The following is a 24,201-nucleotide window of genomic DNA, read 5'->3' as shown; positions in this document are numbered from 1 at the left end:
TAGAGATGGTGATTGGATTTTAGAATGATTGATATCAGCATGAAGCAATAGAATTGCATGAATTGCAAGTTTAGCGTTACTATATAAACTGCTGCCTTTCAGTTGTTTGAATGAGTGGTAGACGCTTGTCACTGATAAATACCGTGTGTTACTTGAAGAAATATACATCGTTTTAAAAGATGAGTTTGAGGAGGTTATTACCAAAGAGATGTTCAACTGATGTTATTAAATGATTTCTTTGATTATTTTGTTAGGAGTATTGATTGTATAAACGAATCCCCCTGACACAGTCACCATGGCAAAACACTGGCCAGATTGTCGGAGTTCGTTATAAAAGAGGAAAGTTATTGTGTTCGATCCATTGGAAGTTAAGTGCATCATTTTTCTATATAAAAAACATTGGATTGCATATTGAAGAAAAGGTTTCGTCTAAAGGATTATATCTCCATTTCTATAAGCACTCGAAGGAAGTAATTCCACGAAAAGCATATTAGGAGTATTTCTGATGGATTTCTACATTGAATATTCTTTGATCAGTTCCATTTTTTATCAATTGATCAAAAATGTTTTCTAAAAAAATTTTTCACAAGACAATTTTTTTCACAAGACTTTATTTTTTAACTTTTTTTTTTTTTTTTTTAGCATAAATAAAGATATAATAACATTTCTTTCAAACAGGGTTTTTTTCTGACTGATGATTATACCCTCCACTAAATCCTCAGTTGTTAGGATTGTTGATTTGGTATCTGAAGTCTTTTCCTCCTGAAAGTTTCTTTACAAGAAATCAACACCTTTTGATGATGTTGAAAAGTTAATAAGGTGTGGTATATACTGTTTTATATTTTGATAAACCGCATTGGACGCCTGTGATTATTGAGTCTCTCTCTCTCAAGAAATTAGGTACAAACTAGGGAAGCCAGGTTTCAAATCCCACTGCCACTCCTTGTGACCTTGGACAAGTCACTTTACCCTCTGTTGCCTCAGGTAAAAGGTTAGATTGTAACCTGTACTGAAACGCAAAATATAAATTTAAAAAAAAGTAAGATCCATAATGTTTTCCATGCTTCTCTGCTCAAGCCATAATCATGTCCATCTTGCACCATCCCTGACTTCACCATGATGGGCATGGAGGAGGATACAGAATATGAGATGGAGGACATCTTAAATTCAAAACGTATCCAAGGCAAACTACATTACCGCATAACATAGCATGGTTTCAGCCCAGAGGAAAACTCCTGGGAGCCAGTTTCAAACATCCATGCCCACAGTTAACCAGGAGATTCCATAGTGTCTTCCCTCATAATTCCAAGCCAAGGGACTTGGGGAGGGGGATGAGAAGGGGGATATTTAAGGGTGGGCCGGTCTGCATTGTCCCCAGGGCCCCCGCCATGCCTTGCTTTTCCTGTCAGTACTTCTCATAGACACATGCTAGTGAAGGCTCCATGGCGGGACCAGGGCCAGCACTTGATGATGTCAGCGTAGCAGGAAATTTAAACCCCTGCTGCACCTCCAGCCACAGCCTTAGCCCTTGCCTTGCCACAGTCTGTGTTGATCCTGACCCTGCCTTCGTTCGACTTCCTGTTCCTGCTTTTGTTTCTGCTCCTGACCTTTCCTCCGCCCCAATTCCTGTCCCTGCCCACCAGCCCGATCTTGCCTTGCTCTGGGCCCAGCCTTTTTTTCTTTATCTGGCTCCTCCTTGCCTCTTTTCCCTGTCCTTGCACCTCTCTCTGCATCCTTGCACTTCTGCTTCCTTGCCCTTCAGACTGATCTCTCATGCCTGACCCCTGCTTGTTTCTTAACCTTGCCTGTATGCTGCCTGCCCCAAATTCTGCCTGGAATTCCAGTTGTGTCTGAACGTTGCCTGCTCCAGTTCTTGCCTGGCACCATCTACGCTTATATACTGCCAGCTCTAACTACTGTCTGGAATTCGACCTAGCTGGTATGGAGCCTGCCCTGACTCTTGGCCTAACTCTGGACCTCCTCTGCTCATTGGGACCTCACCTAAGTCCTGCTGGCCTCCAAATCCAAAGGCTCAACCTGCAGGGAAAGCGATTGGTACAGGTGAAAAACTAGCCTTTGTCCCCAAGAGTGTCCGCCTACTGATGGTGTGGGCCTAGTGTTTTCATTTACTAGGCAGTACCAAGGACTCACCGACCATGACATTAGATGACAGTGATTTTCGTCTACTACCAATTGAAGCGAAAGAAAAAGCAGTGATCAAATATGAAAAACTGCATTCCTGTGTCCGTTCCTTAAGCCATCCACTTTGGTATAGCCTGATATACCCACATATTCCCCAAGAAAGCATTACAATAAAAAGACTATAGCAACATAGAGAAGAAACTTAACATACCAGAGAACATGATCTGCAAAGGCTTTTAACAGCAGAAGAAATCCCCAGGTTTCCAGCGATAGATGACCTGAGAAATTGTATCAGCGCGTTGTCCATCAGGGGTTAACAAATCATCCACTCTGACTCCATTGAAGTTTCCACAGGGGCCACACAAGGCATTAGCAAAGACCTGGTTGACTTGGAGGATGATGCCTCCATTGGAGTTGACATGCAGCTGCATCTTCAATGCTCGTGTTATAATAACCGCATCTCCTGCTATAGTTACTGTGATGCCCTCAGCTATGGTGGCTGAAGATTTAACTTGACGTCCTTGAACCTAAAATATTATATTTGTCTTGTTAATGTTAGGAGAAAAAAATAAGGCTTCCTGGCTAATTTCAAAATCTTACACATCCTGGCAACGCTGCATACACCCTCGCCTAAACTCACAAAACTTATGTCCACCAAAGACCATGCACTCTCCATCGCATGTCCTGCTCTTTGGAACAACATGCCCTCTAGTCTTCACCAGGAAATATGCCCAAAGAAATTTAAACAGAATCTCAAGACCTGGCTATTTAAACAGGCCTACACCTGAACTATCTTATCCACTACCCTCCCCAAGTCACTCGCCTCTACTGTGCCTTCTTTTGTAAATACTCTATTACATTATCTTTAAATCTTTACTGTAATTTACCCTTATTGTACATTTCTCTATCAGGTTACAGCGATTTACCTTGAATGTAAATAACCATCTTGATAACTTACTCTGATTGTACATATTTCTTTCTGGTCATTGTGACTTACTTTGAATGTAAAGCAAATGTTGCTTACCTGTAACAGGTGTTCTCACAGGACAGAAGGATGTTAGTCCTCACATATGGGAGACATCACAGGATAGAGCCCAATCATGGAAAACTTCTGTCAAAGTTTCCAGAACTTTGACTGGCCCCTACTGGGCATGCCCAGCATGGCACCAACCCTGCAGCCAGCAGGGGTCCCCTTTCAGTCTTATTTAAAAGCTACAGGCAGTGCCGAAAAATAAAATAATAAAACATTATGAACCCTACACCACGGGGCGGCGGGCGGGTTTCGTGAGGACTAACATCCTGCTGTCCTGTGAGAACACCTGTTACAGATAAGCAACATTTGCTTTCTCACAGGACAAGCAGGATGGTAGTCCTCACATATGGGTGAGTACCGAGCTGAGGATGTCCGAACAGCACCAAATGTACCCAACGGCGTGCAACAGGCACAACAACTGGGGTGGAATTTGGTAGAGGGCATCCTGAACCCCACGGGGCAGGCGGAAGGGTGTTGGTACGTCACGTTGGAAACAGGTTAGGCAGGACAGACTGGCCGAAGATGGAATCTTGTCTTCTGGCTTTGTCCAAGCAATAGTGGGCTGCAAAGGTGTGGAGAGAACTTCAGGTGGCAGCCTTGCAAATGTCAGGAAGCGGCACCAATCATTGGTGTGCTACTGAAGTCGCCATGGCCCTCACAGAGTGTGCTTTAACACGGTCTTGAAATGGAATGCCTGCTTGCTGATAGCAAAAGGATATGCAGTCTGCCAACCAGGAGGAGAGAGTCTGCTTACCCACACTAACTTGTTAGGGTGGAAAGAGACAAACAATTGAGTGCTTTCCCTCTGGGCAGCTGTATGGTCTAGATAGAATGCTAGAGCCCGTTTACAGTCAAGGGTATGCAGAGGCTGTTCTCCTGGATTGGCATGGGGCCTGGGAAAAAAGGTAGGTAGTATGATGGATTGATTGAGATGAAAATCCGAAACTACCTTAGGTAAGAATTTAGGGTGAGTGTGGAGTACCGCCCGGTCCTGCAGAAGTTTAGTGTAAGGCGGATAGGTAACTAGAGCCTGTAATTCACTAACTCTGCGAGCTGAAGTTATGGCCAAAAGAAAAATCACTTTCCATGTGAGATATCATAGAAACATAGAAACATAGAAATGACGGCAGAAGAAGACCGAATGGCCCATCCAGTCTGCCCAGCAAGCCTCACACATTTTTTCTCTCATTCTTATCTGTTACTCTTAGCTCCTTGTTCTATTCCCCTTCCACCCCTACCATTAATGTAGAGAGCAGTGATGGAGCTGCATGCAAGTGAAATATCTAGCTTGATTAGTTAGGGGTAGTAGGGGCAGTAACCGCCGCGATAAGCAAGCTACACCCATGCTTATTTGTTTTACCTAGACTATGTTGTACAGCCCTTGTTGGTTTTTTTTTTTCTTCTCCCCTGCCGTTGAAGCAGAGAGCCATGCTGGATATGCATTGAAAGTGAAGTATCAGGCACATTTGGTTTGGGGTAGTAACCGCCGTAACAAGCCAGCTACTCCTTGCTTTGTGATTGCGAATCCTTTTTTTCTTCACCCCTGTCGTTGAAGCTATGCAGGATATGCGTGAAGCATCAGTTTATTGTTTGTTTTTTTTTTTCCCCCTGCCGTTGTTTGTTGTTTGTTTATTTTTTTTTTTATTTTTTTTTTTTCCCCTGCCGTTGAAGCAGAGAGCTATGCTGGAAATGCGTGATGTATCAGTCTTTCTCCCATGCCGATGCAGCAGAGAACCATGCTGGATATGCATGGAAAGTGAAGTATCAGGCACATTTGGTTTGGGGTAGTAACCGCCGTAACAAGCCAGCTACTCCCCGTGTTTTGAGTGCGAACCCTTTTTCTTCTCCCTTGCCGTTGTAGCAGAGAGCTCTGCTGGATGTGTGAAGTATCAGTTATTCTTCTCCCCTGTCATTGAAGCAGAGAGCTATGCTGTATATGCATTGAAAGTGAAGTATCAGGCATATTTGGTTTGGGGTAGTAACCGCTGTAACAAGCCAGCTACTCCCCTCTTTGTGAGTGCAAATCCTTTTTTCCATTACCTCTTGCTGTTGAAGCTTAGAGCGATGTAGGAGTCACAGTAAGCATGTGTATGTTTATTTAATAAGGGTATTGTGTCAATAGCCATCATTCTGGCGAGTCACCCACTCTTCATTGGCGGCCTCTTGACTATTGAAGTTCACAAGATGAAGAGGCTCGAATGGAGGTTTCATGAGCCGACCCAAAACCAGATTAAGGTCCCAAGAGGGGGCCGGTGATGTAGTGGAGGCTTGATGTGGAGCAAGCCCTTCAAAAAACGTGTTAGAAGGGGGTTGTACTGATATAGGGACATCCCCGACACCTTTATGGAAGGCGGCTACTGCACTGACATGCATTCTGATGGAAGAAGTCTTAAGACCTGACTTTGATAGATACCAAAGATAGTCCAGGAACTTTGGGATTGGACAGGAAAAGAAGTCAAGGGACTGAGAAGAGCACCATGACGTGAATCTTTTCCATTTGTAAGAGTAAGATTTTCTCGTGGAAGGCTTCCATGAAGCAATCAAGACATGGGAAACTGGTTCAGAAAGGTTAAGTGGCTGAAGATTTAACCTTTCAACATCCATGTTGTCAGGGACAAGGCGTGAAGATTGGGATGGCGTAGGCACCCGACATTTTGAGTGATCAGGGAATGCGCCTGCGAATGGAGTGATCAGGGAATGCGCCTGCGAATGGAGAGATCCTGAAGTACTGGAAACCACACTTGGCGTGGCCAGTGAGGTGCTATCAGGATCATGGTTCCCTCGTCCTGACGTAACTTCATGAGAGTCTTCGAGAGAAGAGGAAGTGGAGGGAATGCATAGAGCAGACCAGTTGCCCATGAGAGGGAGAATGCATTTCTGGGTTGAGAGCATTTGCTGCGAATGATAGAGCAGTAGTTCTCTCCTTTGCATTTTGAGGAGATGCAAAGAGGTCTATCCGAGAAGATCCCCATTGTTGGAAGATGGAGTTCGCTACCGAAGGGTTGAGAGACCACTCGTGCGGTTGAAAGATGCGACTCAGCTTGTCTGCCAACACATTGTCCACTCCCGGCAAGTAGATGGCCCTGAGATACATCGAATGGGAGAGAGCTTCCGCCCAAATCTGTGCAGCTTCCTGATACAGAAGGAAGGAGCCTGTGCCTCCCTGTTTGTTGATGTACCACATGGCCACCTGGTTGTCCGTCTGAATCAGGATGACTTGATTTGAGAGGTGATCCTGAAAAGCCCTGAGAGCATATCTGTTTGCTCGAAGTTCCAGGAAATTTATTTGGTGTTTGGCTTCCTCTGGAGACCAAGTTCCTTGTGTTTGCAGATTGGCCACATGGGCTCCCCATCTGAGGTTGGAAGCATCGGTGGTGAGTGTGACTTGAGGGCCTGGAGCTTGGAAGGGCAAACCCTGGAGGATATTGATCTGATTTTTCCACCAGGCGCGAGAGACAGACAGAGTGAGTCGGTGACGTGGACAGCAGTTGACAGGGGCTGAATGGATTGAGTCCATTGTGACCTTAGAGTCCAGTGCATGAGTCTCATGGCCAAGCGGGCCATTGGTGTGATGTGGACTGAAGACGCCATGTGTCCCAGAAGAATGAGAAATTGGTATGCAGTCGCAGAGTGCTGGGACTGCAGCTGGTGAGCAAGAGACAAGAAAGTTAGTGCTCGCTGTTGAGGCAGAAAAGCCTTTGCCTGCAAGGTTTCCAAGACTGCCCCAATGAACTACAAGGTTTGAGATGGGACTAAATAGGATTTGTCGTAGTTGACGAGAAATCCTAATGAAATTAAGGTGTGTAAAGTTAGATTGAGGGCGACAGAGCATCTTGCTGAGTGGGAGCCCTGACTAACCAGTCGTCCAGATAGTGGTAGACATCAACACCTTGAGTCCTGAGGAAGGCTGCAACGACTACGAGGTATTTTGTGAAGACTCGTGGCACAGATGCTAGGCCGAATGGAAGCACTCGGTATTGATAGTGCTTGGGGCCTACTAGAAACCTCGGGTATTTGCGATGAGATGGAGTTATTGCAATATGAGTGTATGTGTCCTGGAGGTCCAGAGAGCAGAGCCAGTCTCCCCTTTGTAGAAGAGGAAGAAGCGAGCCCAATGTGACCATCTTGAATTTCTCTCGCTGGAGGTACTTATTGAGGGTCCGTAGGTCCAGAATAGGGCTAATGCCTCCCGATTCTTTGGGGATTAGAAAGTACCGGGAATAGAACCCTAGGCCGTGCTGAGAGTATGGTACGGGTTCTGTTGCGTTGGACTGGAGAAGGAGGGAGACCAGAAGAATGGAGTGATTGGATGTTCTCCACATCGGCAGAGGTGGGGAGTCCGGAAGCACGGAGAGAAAGTTCAGATGGTAACCCTGAGCAATTATTGCCAATAGCCTTTGGTCTGAGGTGATTGAGTGCCATATGTTGTGGAAGTGGCACAATCGACCTCCCATTGGTATGTGAGGCAGTGGAATCTGGCTGCTGCTCTCTAGGTGGAAGTCAAAACCCTGAAGCAGGCCCTTGTTGAGGAGCTGCTTGTGGCTTTTGTTTACGTGTTTGACGAGACTGTGATTTTTTAAAAGGTCTCTTGGCACGGGATCTGGTTGGTGGCTGGTAGGACTTCTTCGGGTGGAAGAAAGACTTTTTAGTGTCTTTCCTGAAGGGCTGTTTAGAAGAATAGTTGGAAGGCATCAGAGAGAGCTGTCTTAGGGTCTCATAGAAACATAGAAACATAGAAATGACAGCAGAAGAAGACCAAATGGCCCATCTAGTCTGCCCAGCAAGCTTCACACATATTTTCTTTCATACTTATCTGTTTCTCTTAGCTCTTGGTTCTATTTCCCTTCCACCCCCACCTTTAATGTAGAGAGCAGTGATGGAGCTGCATCCAAGTGAAATATCTAGCTTGATTAGTTTGGGGTAGTAGCCGCCGCAATAAGCAAGCTGCACCCATGCTTATTTGTTTTACCCAGACTATGTTATTAGCCCTTATTGGTTGTTTTTCTTCTCCCCTGCCGTTGAAGCAGGGAGCTATGCTGGATATGCGTGACGTATAAGTTTTCTCCCATGCCGTTGAAGCAGAGAGCCATGCTGGATGTGCATCGAAAGTGAAGTATCAGGCACATTTGGTTTGGGGTAGTAACCGCCGTAACAAGCCAGCTACTCCCCGCTTTTGTGAGTGCGAACCCTCTTTTCTTCATGATGGTCCTTTAGTTCCGCCATCGTCCGTTGAATCTGTTCGCCAAACAGATTATCTCCAACACAAGGCAGGTCGGATAACCTGTCTTGTACTTCAGGGCACAGGTCAGAAGACATGAGCCAGGCCCACCTTGTCGCCGAAATAGCAGCAGCAGATACTCTAGTAGAGGTATCAAAGATGTCATAAGATGTTCTGATCTCATGCTTGCCTGCCTCAAAAACCCTTGTTTACTAGGGTTTGGAGCTGTTCTTGAAATTGTTGAGGCAGGGAGTCCGACAAATCTTGTATCTGCTTAAAAATGACCCTGTTATATTGGGTCATATAGAGCTGATAGGCGGCAATCTGGGAGATGAGCATTGACCCTTGGAAAACTCGGCAATCAATGGCATCTAGGAACTTCTGTTCCTTGCCAGGGAGAGCAGAAGAGTGAGGCTTTGACCTCTTTGCTCTGTTTTGTGCAGACTCCACCACTACAGAGTGGTAATCTAATTGTGATTTCTGAAAACCTGGAGCTGACTGCACCAAATAGGTAGTATCAGCTTTCCTGTGGACTGGAGGAATGGAGCCAGGATGTTCCCAGTTCTTCTTCAGGAGATCCAGAAGAACCTGGTGGATAGGAATAGAGGTTATTACCTTGGGAGCATCCAGGAATTGGCGCAACTCCATCATCTGGTGCCTATCATCCTATTCAGTCTGCAATTGGAAGGGAACCAATTCAGACATATCCTTCACAAAGTTTATAAAGGAGAGGTCCTCTGGAGGAGAACGCTTCCTACTTTCAGTGGGTGAATGTGGTGAAGATAAATCATCAGTGTCTGGTGAGGAATCATCAGTCCAGGTATCATAAGGATCAGCACCTGTCCCTCTAGGAACTAGAGGGGACGGGGTGGTGGGATACCTGAAGGTCTCGGTCTAGGCTCTGAAGGAATTGGAGGAATTATCAGAGGCACCGATGAAGGCATCGAAGGCACCGGCGCAGGCATCGAGGGCATCAATTGCTCGGTGGCGCTGGTGGACGTATCAGCACCGATGGTTGGATCGGTGGTGAGGGACGTATCGGCATTGATGGCTGAGGCAGAACTCCCGATGGAGGGATGCGGACCGGTGTTTCTCCTCCTGATTACAATGTAAGCGGGGAGGGCACCGGAGCCATCGGAGACCCGGGATCCATCGGTGGAAAAGCGGCAATGAGCGCTTCCATTCTGGAGAGCAGCGGTGCCAACGCTGAGAATTTTGATCTTATATTTCAGATTCTGATCATTTGTCTTTCTATACCCTGAGGAAGGAATGTTTCTGAAACACGAACCGTGTTGGGCAGACAAATATTATGTTGCAGTCGGGCAGAAACATGTCTTGTTGAAGTTCAGATAAGTGTCCTTGGTTGTTTAAATACATTTCATAAATAAAAGGATTTTTTCAATTTTTAAAAAAAGAAAAAAAGTGTATGAGACCTATGATTATACATTTAAATGGATGCTTAATCAGGTGGTTTTATAAAAAATTTAAGACAAACCACGATAAGTGAAGTTAAAACAATGCACCCATTTTACGTATGAGGTCCTGGTCGTTGTAAAATAATGACGTTTCCTGCATGTATGGTTCTTATGATTTTTTGAATGTTGGTACAATCAATTTTGATTTTTGGTATTTGTTGTCAGAGATATAATGCGGCAAAACTAGGACAGCTTCGGGCATCTTCAGTGGACATGCAGTTACCCTAATTCCATTGTAAGTGGAACCACTTCTACGTTTGTACAATACCATATTAATGAGGAGAAAAACAAGTTTAACTTTTATTACTACACTTAGTACTACTAGTAGAAGTAGTAACTTAAATGTTTAATGTCATAGCAAGTCTGTGCTTCGTCTTGATTTCCCTATCTAGACTGAGGAGTTACTTTGCCATGGGCACATTGTTCAAGTAGCACTTCCACTCCTGAGAGAGAGAGGGGGCAAGCAGATCTTGGCCAGAGAATAATATTAGTTGGAATTTGTTCTAGTAATTGGCATGTATATTAGAGAAAGTATGTTTGTGGGACCTGCGCACAGTCAAAGCTTAATAAAAAGCTGCATGATGGTTTCCTGATAACCAGATTGGGAAAGGTAAGGAATCAGGTCCTGCCTGATACAGTAGCTCCCTGATGAGACCTGGATGAAAAGAAGTAAAAGGAGAGGCTCTTCATGATGTCTTTTTTGGGATAACTAGGTGGGAAGAAGAAAGGAATCTCACAATAGGCAGAAATTTCCAAACATTGGTCTGGCATTAAATTTCTATTATAGTGAAGCTTAGTTATTGAGGAGTCAGGTACTTTGATATTAATATATGTGACTTTTACTGGAAAGCAACATTTTTGGTCAAAGTATTGTCAGAGTCCAGCAGTCACGCCTTTTATGATGGCCTGATTTAACTGTTTTACAGTTTGGTGTTCAGTGATCATTGCAATCTTCATATCTTACCCAAACTGCGTTCTGCCGGTTTATGGCCACAAATGCATTGTGGAACATGATGTAGACTGCTGTCCCAGGAACTCGATCCTTCTTTTTAGGAGTGACAGACACGACCACCCGGAACCAGTCTGCTGAATCTGCATTGCAATGGGAAGCTATCTCGTAATACTCATCTGATAACATTAAGCCAGATACGCCATCGAAGGTAGAGAACTGCCCATCTGGAGTGATGGTACACTGGCCTTCCATGGTAAAGCAGCCACGCAGGCCATTCTTCAGCATGCAGGACTCGCCTTCCCCACAGGTTAGTGCCTCACACTGCAGCCCACTTCTAGGCTGACAGATGCATTTTCTGCTGCAGTCCTCTAAAACGAAGGCCTCTCCTACCTGGAATAGAATAGTAACTTATCATAAAGCAGAATCTGTACTCATCTGGCACATGGGCTATATGCCCTAAACAAAGCATCCCACTTGTCTCCAACTTCACTCCATGTCATCTGGACAGGCTGAGCCACTTGACTTTTCTATGGACTTGTAAGTCCATTTTTTCTAAGGAAGTCATAAATATACTGTGATAAAACCAGGACCAAACTCAGGCTGTCTGGTTAACCTAGAGCGAGTTGAATAGACAGAAGAATATCTTTGTCATAAGAACTTATAAAAATAGAATATGACAGCAAATAAAGAACACCAGGCTCATTTTCCATTACTGTTGCAAAACTGCAGAGCTGATCTCTGATTTCACCATTGTTTCCTTGTGACTAGTGTTATCCCAGGCTGCTTTCTTGAACTCTGAAATTCTGATACTGCTAATGACTCCATCACCTCCAATGGGAGGCACCCATCCCCCTTTAAAGGGAAGAAAAATCTAACTCCTTTTAGCATTATATTATGGTCTCTTGTTCTAGAACTTCTTTTCCACTGAAAAATGCTTGTGGCTTGAATGTTATTCAGACCCTTCAGGTATCTGTGTGTGTCTAGCAGTGTCTCACTTTAATGGGCTTATGATGCACCATTTTGTTAGCCCTTTTTGTACTCTTTATCCTTTGGGAGATGCAGCTTCTGGAATTGGACACAACAGAGCAGATGAAATCTCAGCAGTGATTTGTACAAAGACCTTTTCATTCTGTCTATGCATTGCACCAGAACTCTGAGTTCCACTGCCTTCTTGCACAGTTTTTATAACTTTCAAGTATTGCATCAGGCCCAGATCGTTCACCTCTAATATTGCTTTCTAGGATTACTGAATCCAAATGAATGACTGTACTTTTGCAGAAAATTTTAACCGACAAATTCTTGTGCCTTCCCTCTTATATTTCTCATTTGTTGTACTCTGTCTGGGGGTTAAACCCTGTTGCAGATCTTAGTATCATATATAAAAGAGCTACAGTTTTTATTAACCTCTCTGCAATCTGAAAATATTGCTCTCTACTGATGATAACCGCCCTTCTTTGCCTTAGTGTGAGCTTCATTTACCATAGTCTTGTTGTTGCCTGTCATGAGTTTCTAGCCCAGTTTAACATTATATGAGTTACCTCTAGGATGCTCGATTTTGAGCCTTCTGAGTGGCTCAATTACACAAGCAGAACTTGCTCCCAATCTAATTTTTTGGTTGGTCACTCAACTCATTTTTCTTATGAATTCAGCTTTTCCTGAAAGGAGTAATACCACTGAAACCTAGTCACAATGTATTAAATTAGCATAACAAAAAAGCAGGGCGTTATAGTCATCATGCAATAGTGACACCTAGTGGCCAGGTTCAGGAAACCCTTGTGTGTGCTCCCTAGCTGAGCACTGTTACTGCAACCCAGTCCTCAGGGCACACTTACCCAGGCTTTCAAGATATTCACAATGAATATGCACTGCCTCCACTCATTATAGATATGCTGAAAACCTGACTGGATAGATGTGTCCTGAGGACTGGACTACAGAGTAACATGGGAGGGGATATACTGTAAACTAAAGGAAACAAATCCACGGATACTTGTGGTGCCAAATCATAGCCCTGGTTCTAAATGAACTGGAATTCCCAAGGTCACACAAAACAAAAGAAAGGAAAGTTTTTACTGCCAGATTACTAAAGAGCAGAAAACAGTCCTACATATGCCAATGTAGTAAAGATAAACTGAATGCACTGTCACAACATATCTTCCAGTACTATAGTGAAAGATTTATCTGTACTGGAGAAATTTCCTGAATGATCTCATCATCATACCACAACATGTAACTGAATGTGTATAAAATGACTTATAAGCAGGAAATAGAGCATAGCCGAGAAGTCACAAAAAACTTTCATGTTAGAACCACAAGGCATGAACTGGATAAAGTGACTTTTATATCTGGAAGACCTCCTTCACAGCAGTGTGTCCTTGGAAATTAACTTCTAAGCAGATACATATATGTTAATGCAGAAATCAAATCTTACTTTTATGTACATGCCATTGTACAGACAGCCACATTTGTCCATGGTGACACACTCTTCTCCACTGAATAAATATCCAGTGTTACACTGGCATCCCTCAAAGCATTTATTAGTACATTTTTGATGGCGGATGATGCCAGCGCAGGTGAAATCACAGGTGTTTATGCAGAGTTTGTAGTGACTGTTGGGAGGACAGCTGACAGCTGAAATGGAAAAGCATAACTCCATATTTCATAAACCAGATAGTGCAGCATGCTAGTGATGCCAGAAAGCTCCAACTCACAGACAACATTCCTGCTTTAACCCACTGCATTTTTAACTTCTAGCACTGCCTTTCTTAGAGAAATTGGAACTACAAGTCTGTCAGAAATATAGACAACCAACTAGGAGGGTCATTCATCAAATCGCGTTAGGGCGTTATCACCCGCGATAACGTATCGCAAAATGTGTATGCAAATTTTGAAAATGTAGTCAACTGGGAGGAGTTAATGAAAATGAGGGGTGCTTAATGATTCATGAGATAGAGTAACACACGCTATCACATGATTTTGCACTGGAAATAAGTACACTGTTTTTATACTTCTGCAAGAAGGGCAACTAATACCTCAGGGTGAGGTTTTGGTGGTGGGCTAAGTTTCGAGGGCCAGGTTTACATGCACAGTCAGAGGTACGAACAGCACAGTAGACAGCAGTGAAGATTTCATGTGATTTGGAGTGAGGAAAGGTATACAAAATGAGATTTTTACAATGTACTCTCGACCTAGCTTGATGCACGCTCTACCTAGATGCTATTAAGCAGACTGGAAGGCAGACCTGGGATCTAGATGGTAATCTAGGCTGGTATCCAGGTGGCCAATCACAAGAGCAGAAATCAGGATTCTGGTCACATTAGCAAGGAAGGTAGAGCAGCCTGAGCTTTAAATACTCAAATCAATCAAGGATGGTTCTTTTCTGGGACCAATGGGAACCTTTTATTTCCTTTTTCATCCACAGGCTTGTCATGGTCTCAAATATTAAGAAACCCTTACCCTTTAAGAAAAGACCAATAGATTTTTATTTTAGATTTATATTCTGCTTTTTGCACTTTTTTTTCAGTGCTTCAAAGTGGATTACATTCGGGCACTGTATGGAACGGAGCTATGCAGACAGCTACCTCTGAAATATTTCATTTAACCCTCAAGCACACACGAACGGGCTACAATGAGATAATGAAATTTCTCATAGATACTGTCCCTGCTGCCACAACCATTTTCTTTCCCAGATCTGGCAGATGTCCTAGAATACAACTTGATGCAAAATTCTTTGTAAGCAATTGAATTGTTATGTTTTGTCATTAAAGAGAAGCAACAGTTTCTTTTTTAAAATAAAGAAAACAGCTTATAGGCTAATACTTAATATTTAGATGCTCTTAACTAGTGAAATAAACTACCAGTTATATAACTGCAATGTAGCAACACATTCTTATTGTCCGTGCAGAAAAATATAAGATTTGAATTGTGAGCTTGTTAGTGCTGTCGTATCTCTGATACATTAAAGGATAGCAGACAGGGGTAAACCAAGATTGGCTCAACTTGTACTTTACGAAATGGAGCTTGTTGAGAAACTGTTATGGGACTGCATGGGAGAGTAAGTAAATGAGACATCACAGAAGGGTAAGTAAATGACAAGTCTTGAAAAACAGAGATCAGTGATAGAAATTGGTAACCAGAGGAATGAGGAAAGAAAGAACACAGTATCATAATACCGTAGACCACAGAACCTAAAGATAAGAAGTCAATGTAAAGGACTAGGTAGATGGCCATCACTTACGGCAGAAGTTCGATTGTCTCCATGCTGTGATCTTGGCCCCCACAGCTTGGCATGCAGTTGAATAGGCCTGCAGGCTCTTACACAGGACTTCTATAGCACCATTCAAAGCACCCATGTCGTACATACAGTTGCGCATATATTCCACAGGGCTGATTCGACCATGGCAATCTTTAAATGGGCCTTTGTCTGATGAGATTATTCCACACTTGTCATTTCCAGCATATACACCTAGTTGGACCAAATCAAAAACTGGACACTTTGCCTCACAGCCATCCTTGCAGAGGGACCCTGATGTCGGCACTTTCCAGTTTGCACCAAACTCATCAATGTTTTCAGTGAGTTGATTGCTTGGCAGCATGAACTCATCATTCTTGTTATCATTGAAATTTCCACATAGACCTTGTAGGCTGCCCTGGTAGGCACTAGGGACTTGCACCAGAATATAATCACGGTTGTATAGGATCTTTAGATTAAAATGAGTCTGTAGAATTATATTATATCCCTCTTGGCTGACCCATATTTTGTTGTTATAAATAGAAACTGGCAGGTTGAAAATCTGGTTATTGATCTGTAATAGGAAAACAAAAATAAGTCTGTTATTTTTTGTTTTTAAATAATTGTTTTAACTATTGATTGTATATGTTTTATTGTTAACTACTTAGGGCCATGGTATTGGTGATATACAAATAAAAATAAACAAATATGCACACTCTTAACATAACTTAGACCAAATAGACATAAACCAAGTGCTTTTATTGACATGAAATAGGAAATTTTAACAAAACAAAAAAAAACAAACAATGCTTCATTTGTTTTTCTTTGTTTTGTTCAAAATAAATTGCCCACTCCCTGCCCCCCTGAAAAAACATCTCCTGTGATCTTCCCTCATGCCCCTAGTTAATCCCAAACCATTTTGGTCGATCAAATCTTTAAAATTGAAAATCTATGTGCGGACTCCCTGATCGCCCACTAGATGGCCCTAGATCCCTGTGAAAGGAAGTTTACAACAAGAGAGGGAGATACCGTCCTATTAGCACCAACCCCTGAGGATGACTGAGATGCTTGTATCCCTGCCTTGAAGTGGGAGCTAGGAGTAGTTTAGGAATGTTTTTTTTTAGTTTATTTTTCCCTTTCAAAGTAAGGCCTATCCCCCACACTTGGTGAAGTCTGGTTAAGGAAAATCCATGCTAGCCTCTGCCTGCCAGTTTGGGGTTGACCCTAGGTTAAAAGAGAGATTTAGAAAACTGTATACGAGAGGGCTTGGGGACCCTACTGGAAATATATGGAGACAGAAGGGCTGGCACTTATTGCTGCATCAGAGGAGGGGATGAGCCTGCAGAGTATGCCAGGGGGGAATGAAGATACTATTAAAGTTTGTGTATGATGTGACACCAGAGTACCTAACATATCTATCTATCTATTACTGTATCAATTCTGATCACTGAGTTGATGTTTGTCTGTTTTACAAATAAAGTTTAAAAAAAAAAAGACAGACTTTGTTCAGATTTGCATACATTTTAAAGGAATTTTTTTTTTTATTGGAGGTGAAGACGGAGTCTCCATGGTGATGGCCATTCCCCAGAACTGAAGACCTGTGAGCACGCGGCCAAGGAAAAAAGGGGGCTGCAGTGACAGCACTCACTCCAGAGGATGGTCAGAGAGTTTTTCCATCTTTTTGTGATGGTGAGGGGCTTGTGCTGTAATAGCTCAGTTCCAAATGCTAACGTCAGACCTTTCCCTCTGAAAGGCCTCCTTCATCAGGAAGAAGGAGAAAGACACTGGAGACTCAGAGAGAGTTCTCCATCCTAAGAGACTGGGCACAGGCTCAGGTAGGATGTTTCCCAACTGAAGGGGATTTCCCTAGTCATCTGGGACCCTTCTGAACTCCAGGCTTAAAGTCTAGGGGGCCCGTGTTCAGTAACACCTACACAGATGAAGACCAAACAGTAGCTGTAATAGGATTGGAGACTGCTGGACAGGAAGCTCAACCCACAGTCTGGACTGATCCGTGGTACTACAGGAAGAAAATTAGGTAAGAACCCATGAATAAAGAGTTACATCTATTTAAATTTTCATCAAGAGTGATTTCTGGTCGCTCCTGTCCTGCCACTGCTACTATTCAATGGGTGCCATTGTTACTTGGTACCAGCTTGAGTATGGCTGGTGTGTCCATCTCAGTCTGCCAGTGCCATTTGAAAAAGTGGCAATGGAGGGACAGATGTGACTATGGATAGCTCCTAATTCATGAAGATGGATTTTAAAGATTTCACTGGGTAAGAGAGAATGGGAGAGACTAGGGAAATCGGGAAGGTTCCAGGAGATATGTTTTTTGTCCTGGGCAAGACTGGATAAATTATTTTTACCGTAATTTATTTATTTTTTTTGTTTCAAGTCAATGAAAAAAGAAAAAAAATCCTGAAAAACGAAATGAAAAAATGTCTGTGTGCACCCTACTTCTCATTGGCAGGGCCACTATGGAATTATGGAAAAAGGTTTATTTCAGAATATTTCAGAAATGTTTGTGCTCTGTCCAACTGGAGTCTAAGCCTTACTACTTTTCTATTGAGTTTTAGGAGGACAGAGTCTGGAATCTGACTTTCTATATGCAACTGTAGTGTAAAGCTTGCAAAAAGAGAAATTGCAATGAAAAACTAAACATGGAAGTACATCAGTAGAAGAATGCAAGCCCCTCCTAAAAAAGAAAATTCAGAAAAACTTGAAAATTGCAGGGAAGGCTACACATTCTAGCATTTTTGCCACCATTTTTTCAAGAAACCACCATAGTAGTGGCACCAATGCTTAAATGCTTACCTTAATGTTCCATTGCATTCCTCTTTCAATTCTGATAGTATGGCCATACACAAATACCTCCACTCTCTTGGTATTTTCAGCTTTGCCATTAGGTTGTCTTTCATTTTCTAGAACAACAGAGAATGTCGGCAGTCTGGGGTTGTCAACCACAGCTTTGGCCACAACATATGTACAGGTACCATGGAAGTTGAAAGCAAACCCATCAAATGAACGGTAGTGAGAACCACTAGAGACTATGCATGAGCCACATTTCTTGGAGTGGCAACCTTTAAGACCATTGGCCACTTTGCACTCCTCACTCTTGCCACATGACACCTGCTGGCATTCATTGATTCCGTTGTCTCCACATCTACATTGTTCTCTGCATGATTCATCAGGGTAGAATATATCTCCTTTCTTGTAGTACGTCCCCTGGTGCACACAGCCACAATCAGCGATGGGGACACATGTGTCTCCACTTAGGAGGAACCCGTTATCACAAAAGCAACCTTCTGTACATGGGAGGTCACAGTTCATCGGGGACGAGAGGCCACGGCAAGTGGCAGGACAGCCAGGTCCACAGAGTTCATAGTGGCTGTTTTTGGGACAGCTGTAACCTGGGAAAAGTTGGAGAAACAGATTTTAGGCGGTCATTTCTTTGACTTAATTTTAATCTGATTCAAAAACTGGAAGGGTACTTTTCAGTCACTTCCATGGGGAAAACAGCATTTTACCCAATGGATTTGGGCTTGTGGAAAATTATCTCTATGCGTGTAGGGTTTCTGTGCTCGTACGTTTATCCACAGTGTGAAGGGTATTCCTAGAGGAGGGGTTGGCACTTAGGACACATACTTTAAAATTTTCAAAACATATGCATACGTTTTCTTGGAATATGTGTAGGTAGTTTCCCTGGGAAAGTATACACATATTTTTTCTTGGAAAAACATGGGTGTACATGTGTGTGGGTAGTTTTCCTGGTATAATTTTCAAAGTGCAAAATTGGGAGTTACAAAATTACCCCCTCAGAGATCAATTTTCCAAGCTTTTTAGCAGGTAAAATACCTGTTTACCTATGGAAAAAGATCTGCTGAAAATTGCTCCCTCCCTTTCCACCCCAGCGCAGGTAATTTTACCAATAATAAAGAGGTGAGCAGGGGAGGGGCAGCACGCACACTTTTGGCAGGTACAACTCAACATGCTGAGGTTTAGGCCACATTCCTTTAACCAGCCCTGTGCAAGGTTTCTTGTTGAAAAAAAGTTGTAGTCCTGTGGATACATTGGTATCCCACAGAGACTCAAAATTGCCTCTTAGGGGTCAATGTTCAAAAGGACCAAGTCAGCTGGGTAAATCTAAGCCTTTGATAACTGATCGGGGTTGTACCTCAAAATTTAGCTCTCTAGATCCATTTCACAGCTAAATTTAGCCAGTGAAACTGATTGGGCCAAGGAGAAATTGTAATTGGTTAGAAGTGAGTTTCACTGCTGATTAGCTAAGTTTAGCTGTATAGTTAATCTGAAATCTAACCTGCTAAATGTATCTTTACTTGGCCTCTACTGTGCTTAGCTTGCTATCTTTAATCAGATAACTGTATGTAGCCAGCTAAATAAAGTATGTAGCCAGCTAAATAGGGAGGAGGAATAGCCTAGTGGTTAGAGCAGTGGACTATGAACCAGGAGACCAAGGTTCAAGTCCCGCTGTCGCTCCTTGTGACCTTGGGCGAGTCACTTTACCCTGCATTGCCTCAGGTACAAAAACTTAGATTGTAAGCCCTCTGGGGATAGAGAAATACCTACAGTACCTGAATGTAAACCGGTGTGATATCTCAATTGAGATGAATGTCGGTATATAAAAAAAATAATAAATAAATAAATACGGTTAGCTGGCTATCTTCAGCAGATAACTGGTTACTTTATAAAGACAATCCCAGCCACATTAATTTTGACCAGCTAGGTTTAGGTGAATTTTCAGCTGAAGACCTAGATGGTTAGGGTTAGCTAGAAATCCTCCTAACGATAACTAGCTGCAATTAACCAGTTATCATACCCACTTGGTAGGTCTTTGAAAATTGACCCTTCAGGCTTGGTGATGCTGTCAACACAGAGATAAATAATGCAGATTGACAATCAGGAGCTTGAAAAACTGTCCTGGGATCTTGTGTCCCACATCACACCGTGTGGTACATTTGCATTGATTCAATAAAACAAGAGCAATAAGCACTGTAGATGACTGAGAGTAGTTGCATTGAAAGTGCACCTCTATTTGATCCACTTCGTTCAGAGGGAACACATAGTTTACATACTGGAGGAGCAAGGACAATGATTTCTTAGAATGGCTGCCAATGCACAATACACAGAAACATAAGAAATGTGATCGCAGAAAAAGACCATAAAGCCTCTCTTGTGTGCCCATCCACACTACCTTCTCTAAGCCCTATAATCCCTATACTCCCTCAGAGACGCCTGTACTTGCCCTATGCTTTCTGGAAGTCAGATACTGTCCTTGTCTCTACCACCTCCACAGAGAGGCTGTTCCATGCATCTACCACCTTCTCTGTAAAAATATATTTTCTCTGTTTACTCCTGAGTCTAACCCCCCCCCCCCCTCACACTCATCCCATAACCCTTCATTCCAGACCCTCCTTTCCATTAAAATAGGGCTACCTATTGGGTATAGAAAACTTGGAGCTATGATATCTCCCCTATCCCAGCTTTCCTTGACATCTGAAAGTCTGTCCTCCTATTCTTTAGAATGACGACCACTATTTTAGTAGCCACCCTCTGGACCGACACCAATCGGTTTATAACCTTCTAAAGGTGCGGTCTTTAGAACAGTACACAGTGGGGTCTGTACAGGAAGACTTATGAGATGAGACTTAAGGTCCTAAATATGCATACCCTGGAGGAGAAAAGGGAAAGAGGAGATATGACAGATTTTTAAGTACCCGAAGGGTATTAATGAAGTAAGGGAATCAAAGGTTTTCCAATGGAAAGGAAGCTGTAGAAATAATAGTCATAATGGGGTAGATTTTAAAAAGGAGCGTGCGCACGCACATGTATGCCCGATTTTGTAACATGCGTGTGCAGGCGCACGCTTGTTATAAAATCCAGGGTCAGCGTGCACAAGGGGGTGCAAAATTGTGCATCTTGCGCAGGCCGAGCCAGCTCCGAGCCGCGCTGCCTTCCTCTGTTCCCTCCCAGGCCACTCCGAAATCCGAGTGGCCTCGGAGGGAACTTCCCTACCCCCCACCCCACCTTCCTTTCCCCTACCTCCCCTTCCCATACCTCCCCCGCCCTTTCCCCCCCCCCCCCTATCTTTGATGACTTCTTTTTTTTTTTGCAAAGCTTACTTCAGCCCTGGGGCTGAAGTAAGTTGCGCACGCTGGCCAACTGCAGGCATGGGATCCCAAGCCCAGCGGCAAAGGGCCTGGAGCCTCTGGCAATGCCCCGCCCCCAGACCGCCCATGTCCCCCCCATTTCCCTCTCCTTTTTGCAAGTCCCAGGACTTTATCCACTTTAAGATCATCAGATATGATCACCCCCACTACTGTCTTTACAAGTGTCATTGTTAATGGAAAAGTAGTTCAGTTGAATACAACTTACGTAAAGATAATATTACTCTCCAGTCCTCGATTTGGATGTCCTGTGCTTGACATGCAGTTGCATACAAAGAAATCATATAGCCTAGAGTGAAGTAGTGACCTTTGTATTCACAGGTGTCAGAGACGCAGTCAATGAAGAAGGACATTGGGTCAATGATTGCATGGCATAACTTGAATGGCCCATCTTTTTTAATGATAAGTCCACAATACAACTCGCCCTTGTACACTTCTTTCTGTGCATCTGTGCACTGCAGACAATTCTCTGTGCAACTCGACAGGCATCCGGGGACTTCCGCAACTTTCCAACTGTCTCCAAACTGAGCCTTATCCGGTGCCTCTTTTCCATTTTTCATCTTCATGTCATCATTAGCATTCTTGTTATTGTTGCCACAAAGGCCAATAATTGCACCAGCATAGGTGACTGGCACTCTTACAGTAAGATGCCCATTACTATCAAATGCAACAGTGACATCAAAATCTGTATGACACCTAACACCAGTGCTAGTGCTGAAAGCCACTATTTTATTAGTTTGGAAGTAGAATGGCAAAACCATAAAGATCCCGTTGACCTTGAAAAAGATAACAGAAATGTTAATATTAATTTTGCAGCATATGGTGTACTGGAAACAACCATTCCACATGATGACTCATGATACCCAGATGGCATCATGGTGATTATGTTTACTTGCATCAGTGTATTCCCTAGATTTCTTATAGTGCCCATGCTTTATCAAGAGGATGAGTCACTGGGAGATAGCATCATAGGGTTATTTTATATATGCCTAGCAATTTCCTTTTGCCCCTTTGAGCTTCTTTCTTAATCTCTACCTGCCTCTACTAATCTATGGCACCATGAGCCTTCATGTGCAATTCCTCAGGATTTTCTCCCCTATTCTATAAACACTCTCCCCTCTCAAACATATACACACAGCAATTTCATTTCAGTGACAGTTCTTGGCCAGGAGCCACAGACATCTTTTTCCAGAATCCAGTACATGAAGAGGTCTATATTCAGACACAGTCCAGTATATTCAATAGTGAAACCACACTACTGAATACTAGGAATGTGCATTCATTTTTGACGAATTAGGAAATTTGTACATTTCCTATTTCGTCATAGATCGGTAAAACCGACAAATGATTGCATTTTCCATTAATTTTCAGAAAAATATCGTTTTTCGGTTTAGCACGCACTAACGGGAGTTAGCACCAACTCCCGTTAGTGCGCGCTAAACCGAAAACGATTCACCATGAAAAAAGAAAATTCCAAACCACGGGAGATATGAAATTTCCCGTGGTTTTACAAAAACAAAACCGGAAACGATTCCGGCATCCGATTCACATCTCTACTGAATACAACCGGTTAACTTTAAGATAGCCGACTAACTATAGCCACCTAACTTTTGGATAGCTCTTTGGCCTGACCAGACCTAGCCAGCCAAGTCACCCTGCTAACTCTGAATATCGGAGGTAGCTAGCCAACTTAACTGGCTAATTCAACTCCTCCCAGTTACGCCCCTAACATTCATCAAAGTGCGTTATGGTGATAACGCATGCATTAATGCCATAACGCATGCGATAAACGCTAGTGCATGAAGCAAATGCATATTTTGGGAAGGGGCAGGATTAGAGAGGGGCAATATCTCATGGTTTTAATACCGTAAATAACTACACCTGTTTTCCTGGCGTTAAGCTGTGCGATATGACCAATATGACCGAAATGGCCATATCGCAATTCGAGATACATTTTTTGAATTCCATTTGACAGAGAGAGAGAGCACGAGACTGACTCTGACTCTGGGGAGGCCCTCACAGTATGCAACTATTTATATGCTTATAGCAGCGGTTCTCAACCGGTGTGTTGCCAAGCACCGGCTGGTGTGTCGCGTGCTCCCGGTCTCTCCTGTTGCTCTTTCTTCTCTGCTGTCGTTGCCGCCGGGCTATCAGCACATTCAAGCCCAGTGGGAACGGCAGCAGTGCTAAAAGAAGCTGTGGCACCCGCAGCTGGCATTTTCTTCTTCCTGCGCCTGCCCCCCCCCCCCCCCCCGTGACCCGGAACAGGAAGTGATACGCGGTGCGCAGGAAGAAAAAAGAGCCGTGCCGCATGATAAAGTAGCAGCGGCCGCTGCAGCATCTGCCCCTGAGCAATTGAAGCAGCCGGTAATCGAGAAAGGAGACAGCAGCATGAGCCTCCCGCGGTCGATGGGATTCTTCCTTCTTGGCCTGCGGGGGCTGCTGCAGCTACCATTTGTGCTGGGGGGGGGGGGGGGAAGAGAGGAAGTGAGTGAGAGAAAGAGAAAGAAGCAGCCAGCCAGCCAGTGTGTAAGTGAGAGAATGTGTGTGATTGAGAGCCTGTGTGTAAGTGAGAGAATGTATTTGATCGAGAGCATGTGTGTGATTGAGAGAAACTGGTCAGAGAGCTGATGTATGTGTATATGTGAAAGACAATGAAAGTGACTGCTCAAGGAGATGACTGATGTGTATGTGAGAGTGTGAGACAGTCAGGTGTGGGTGTGTGTGTGTGTGTGTGTGTGAGAAAGAGAGAAAAAGCATGGAAGTGAGAAATCTGGGTATGTGAAAGAAAGCATGGAAGTGAGACATTTATTTTTTTTTATTTATTTTATTTAACGCTTTTTATATACCGGCATTCGTAGGACACATCATGTCGGTTTACAGGTAACTGTGAAAGGAAATTACAATGAACAATGAAAGAAGGCTAACTAGATAATATACGACAGTGCAAAGATAGAGAGTCAAT

General features: G+C 43.4%; 1 protein-coding gene across 1 annotated transcript in view; it reads right to left on the bottom strand.

The window, feature by feature from the left end:
- LOC115075937 (IgGFc-binding protein-like) overlaps positions 1–24,201 on the bottom strand; it is a 400,171-nt gene that overhangs the window by 9,212 nt on the left and 366,758 nt on the right. Inside the window, exons 44-49 of the mRNA XM_029576916.1 lie at positions 21,445–22,012; positions 17,866–18,461; positions 15,055–15,622; positions 13,249–13,448; positions 10,833–11,210; positions 2,354–2,669 (exon numbers count right to left, since the gene is read on the bottom strand). Of these exons, the coding sequence (XP_029432776.1) occupies positions 2,379–2,669; positions 10,833–11,210; positions 13,249–13,448; positions 15,055–15,622; positions 17,866–18,461; positions 21,445–22,012 (2,601 nt within the window). The 3' untranslated portion in view covers positions 2,354–2,378. The remainder of the gene's footprint in view (positions 1–2,353; positions 2,670–10,832; positions 11,211–13,248; positions 13,449–15,054; positions 15,623–17,865; positions 18,462–21,444; positions 22,013–24,201) is intronic.

Source organism: Rhinatrema bivittatum, chromosome 14 (genome assembly GCF_901001135.1).
Source record: "Rhinatrema bivittatum chromosome 14, aRhiBiv1.1, whole genome shotgun sequence".
In the NCBI taxonomy this organism is placed as follows: domain Eukaryota; kingdom Metazoa; phylum Chordata; class Amphibia; order Gymnophiona; family Rhinatrematidae; genus Rhinatrema; species Rhinatrema bivittatum.
This window is presented reverse-complemented; position numbering and strand designations above follow the sequence as displayed.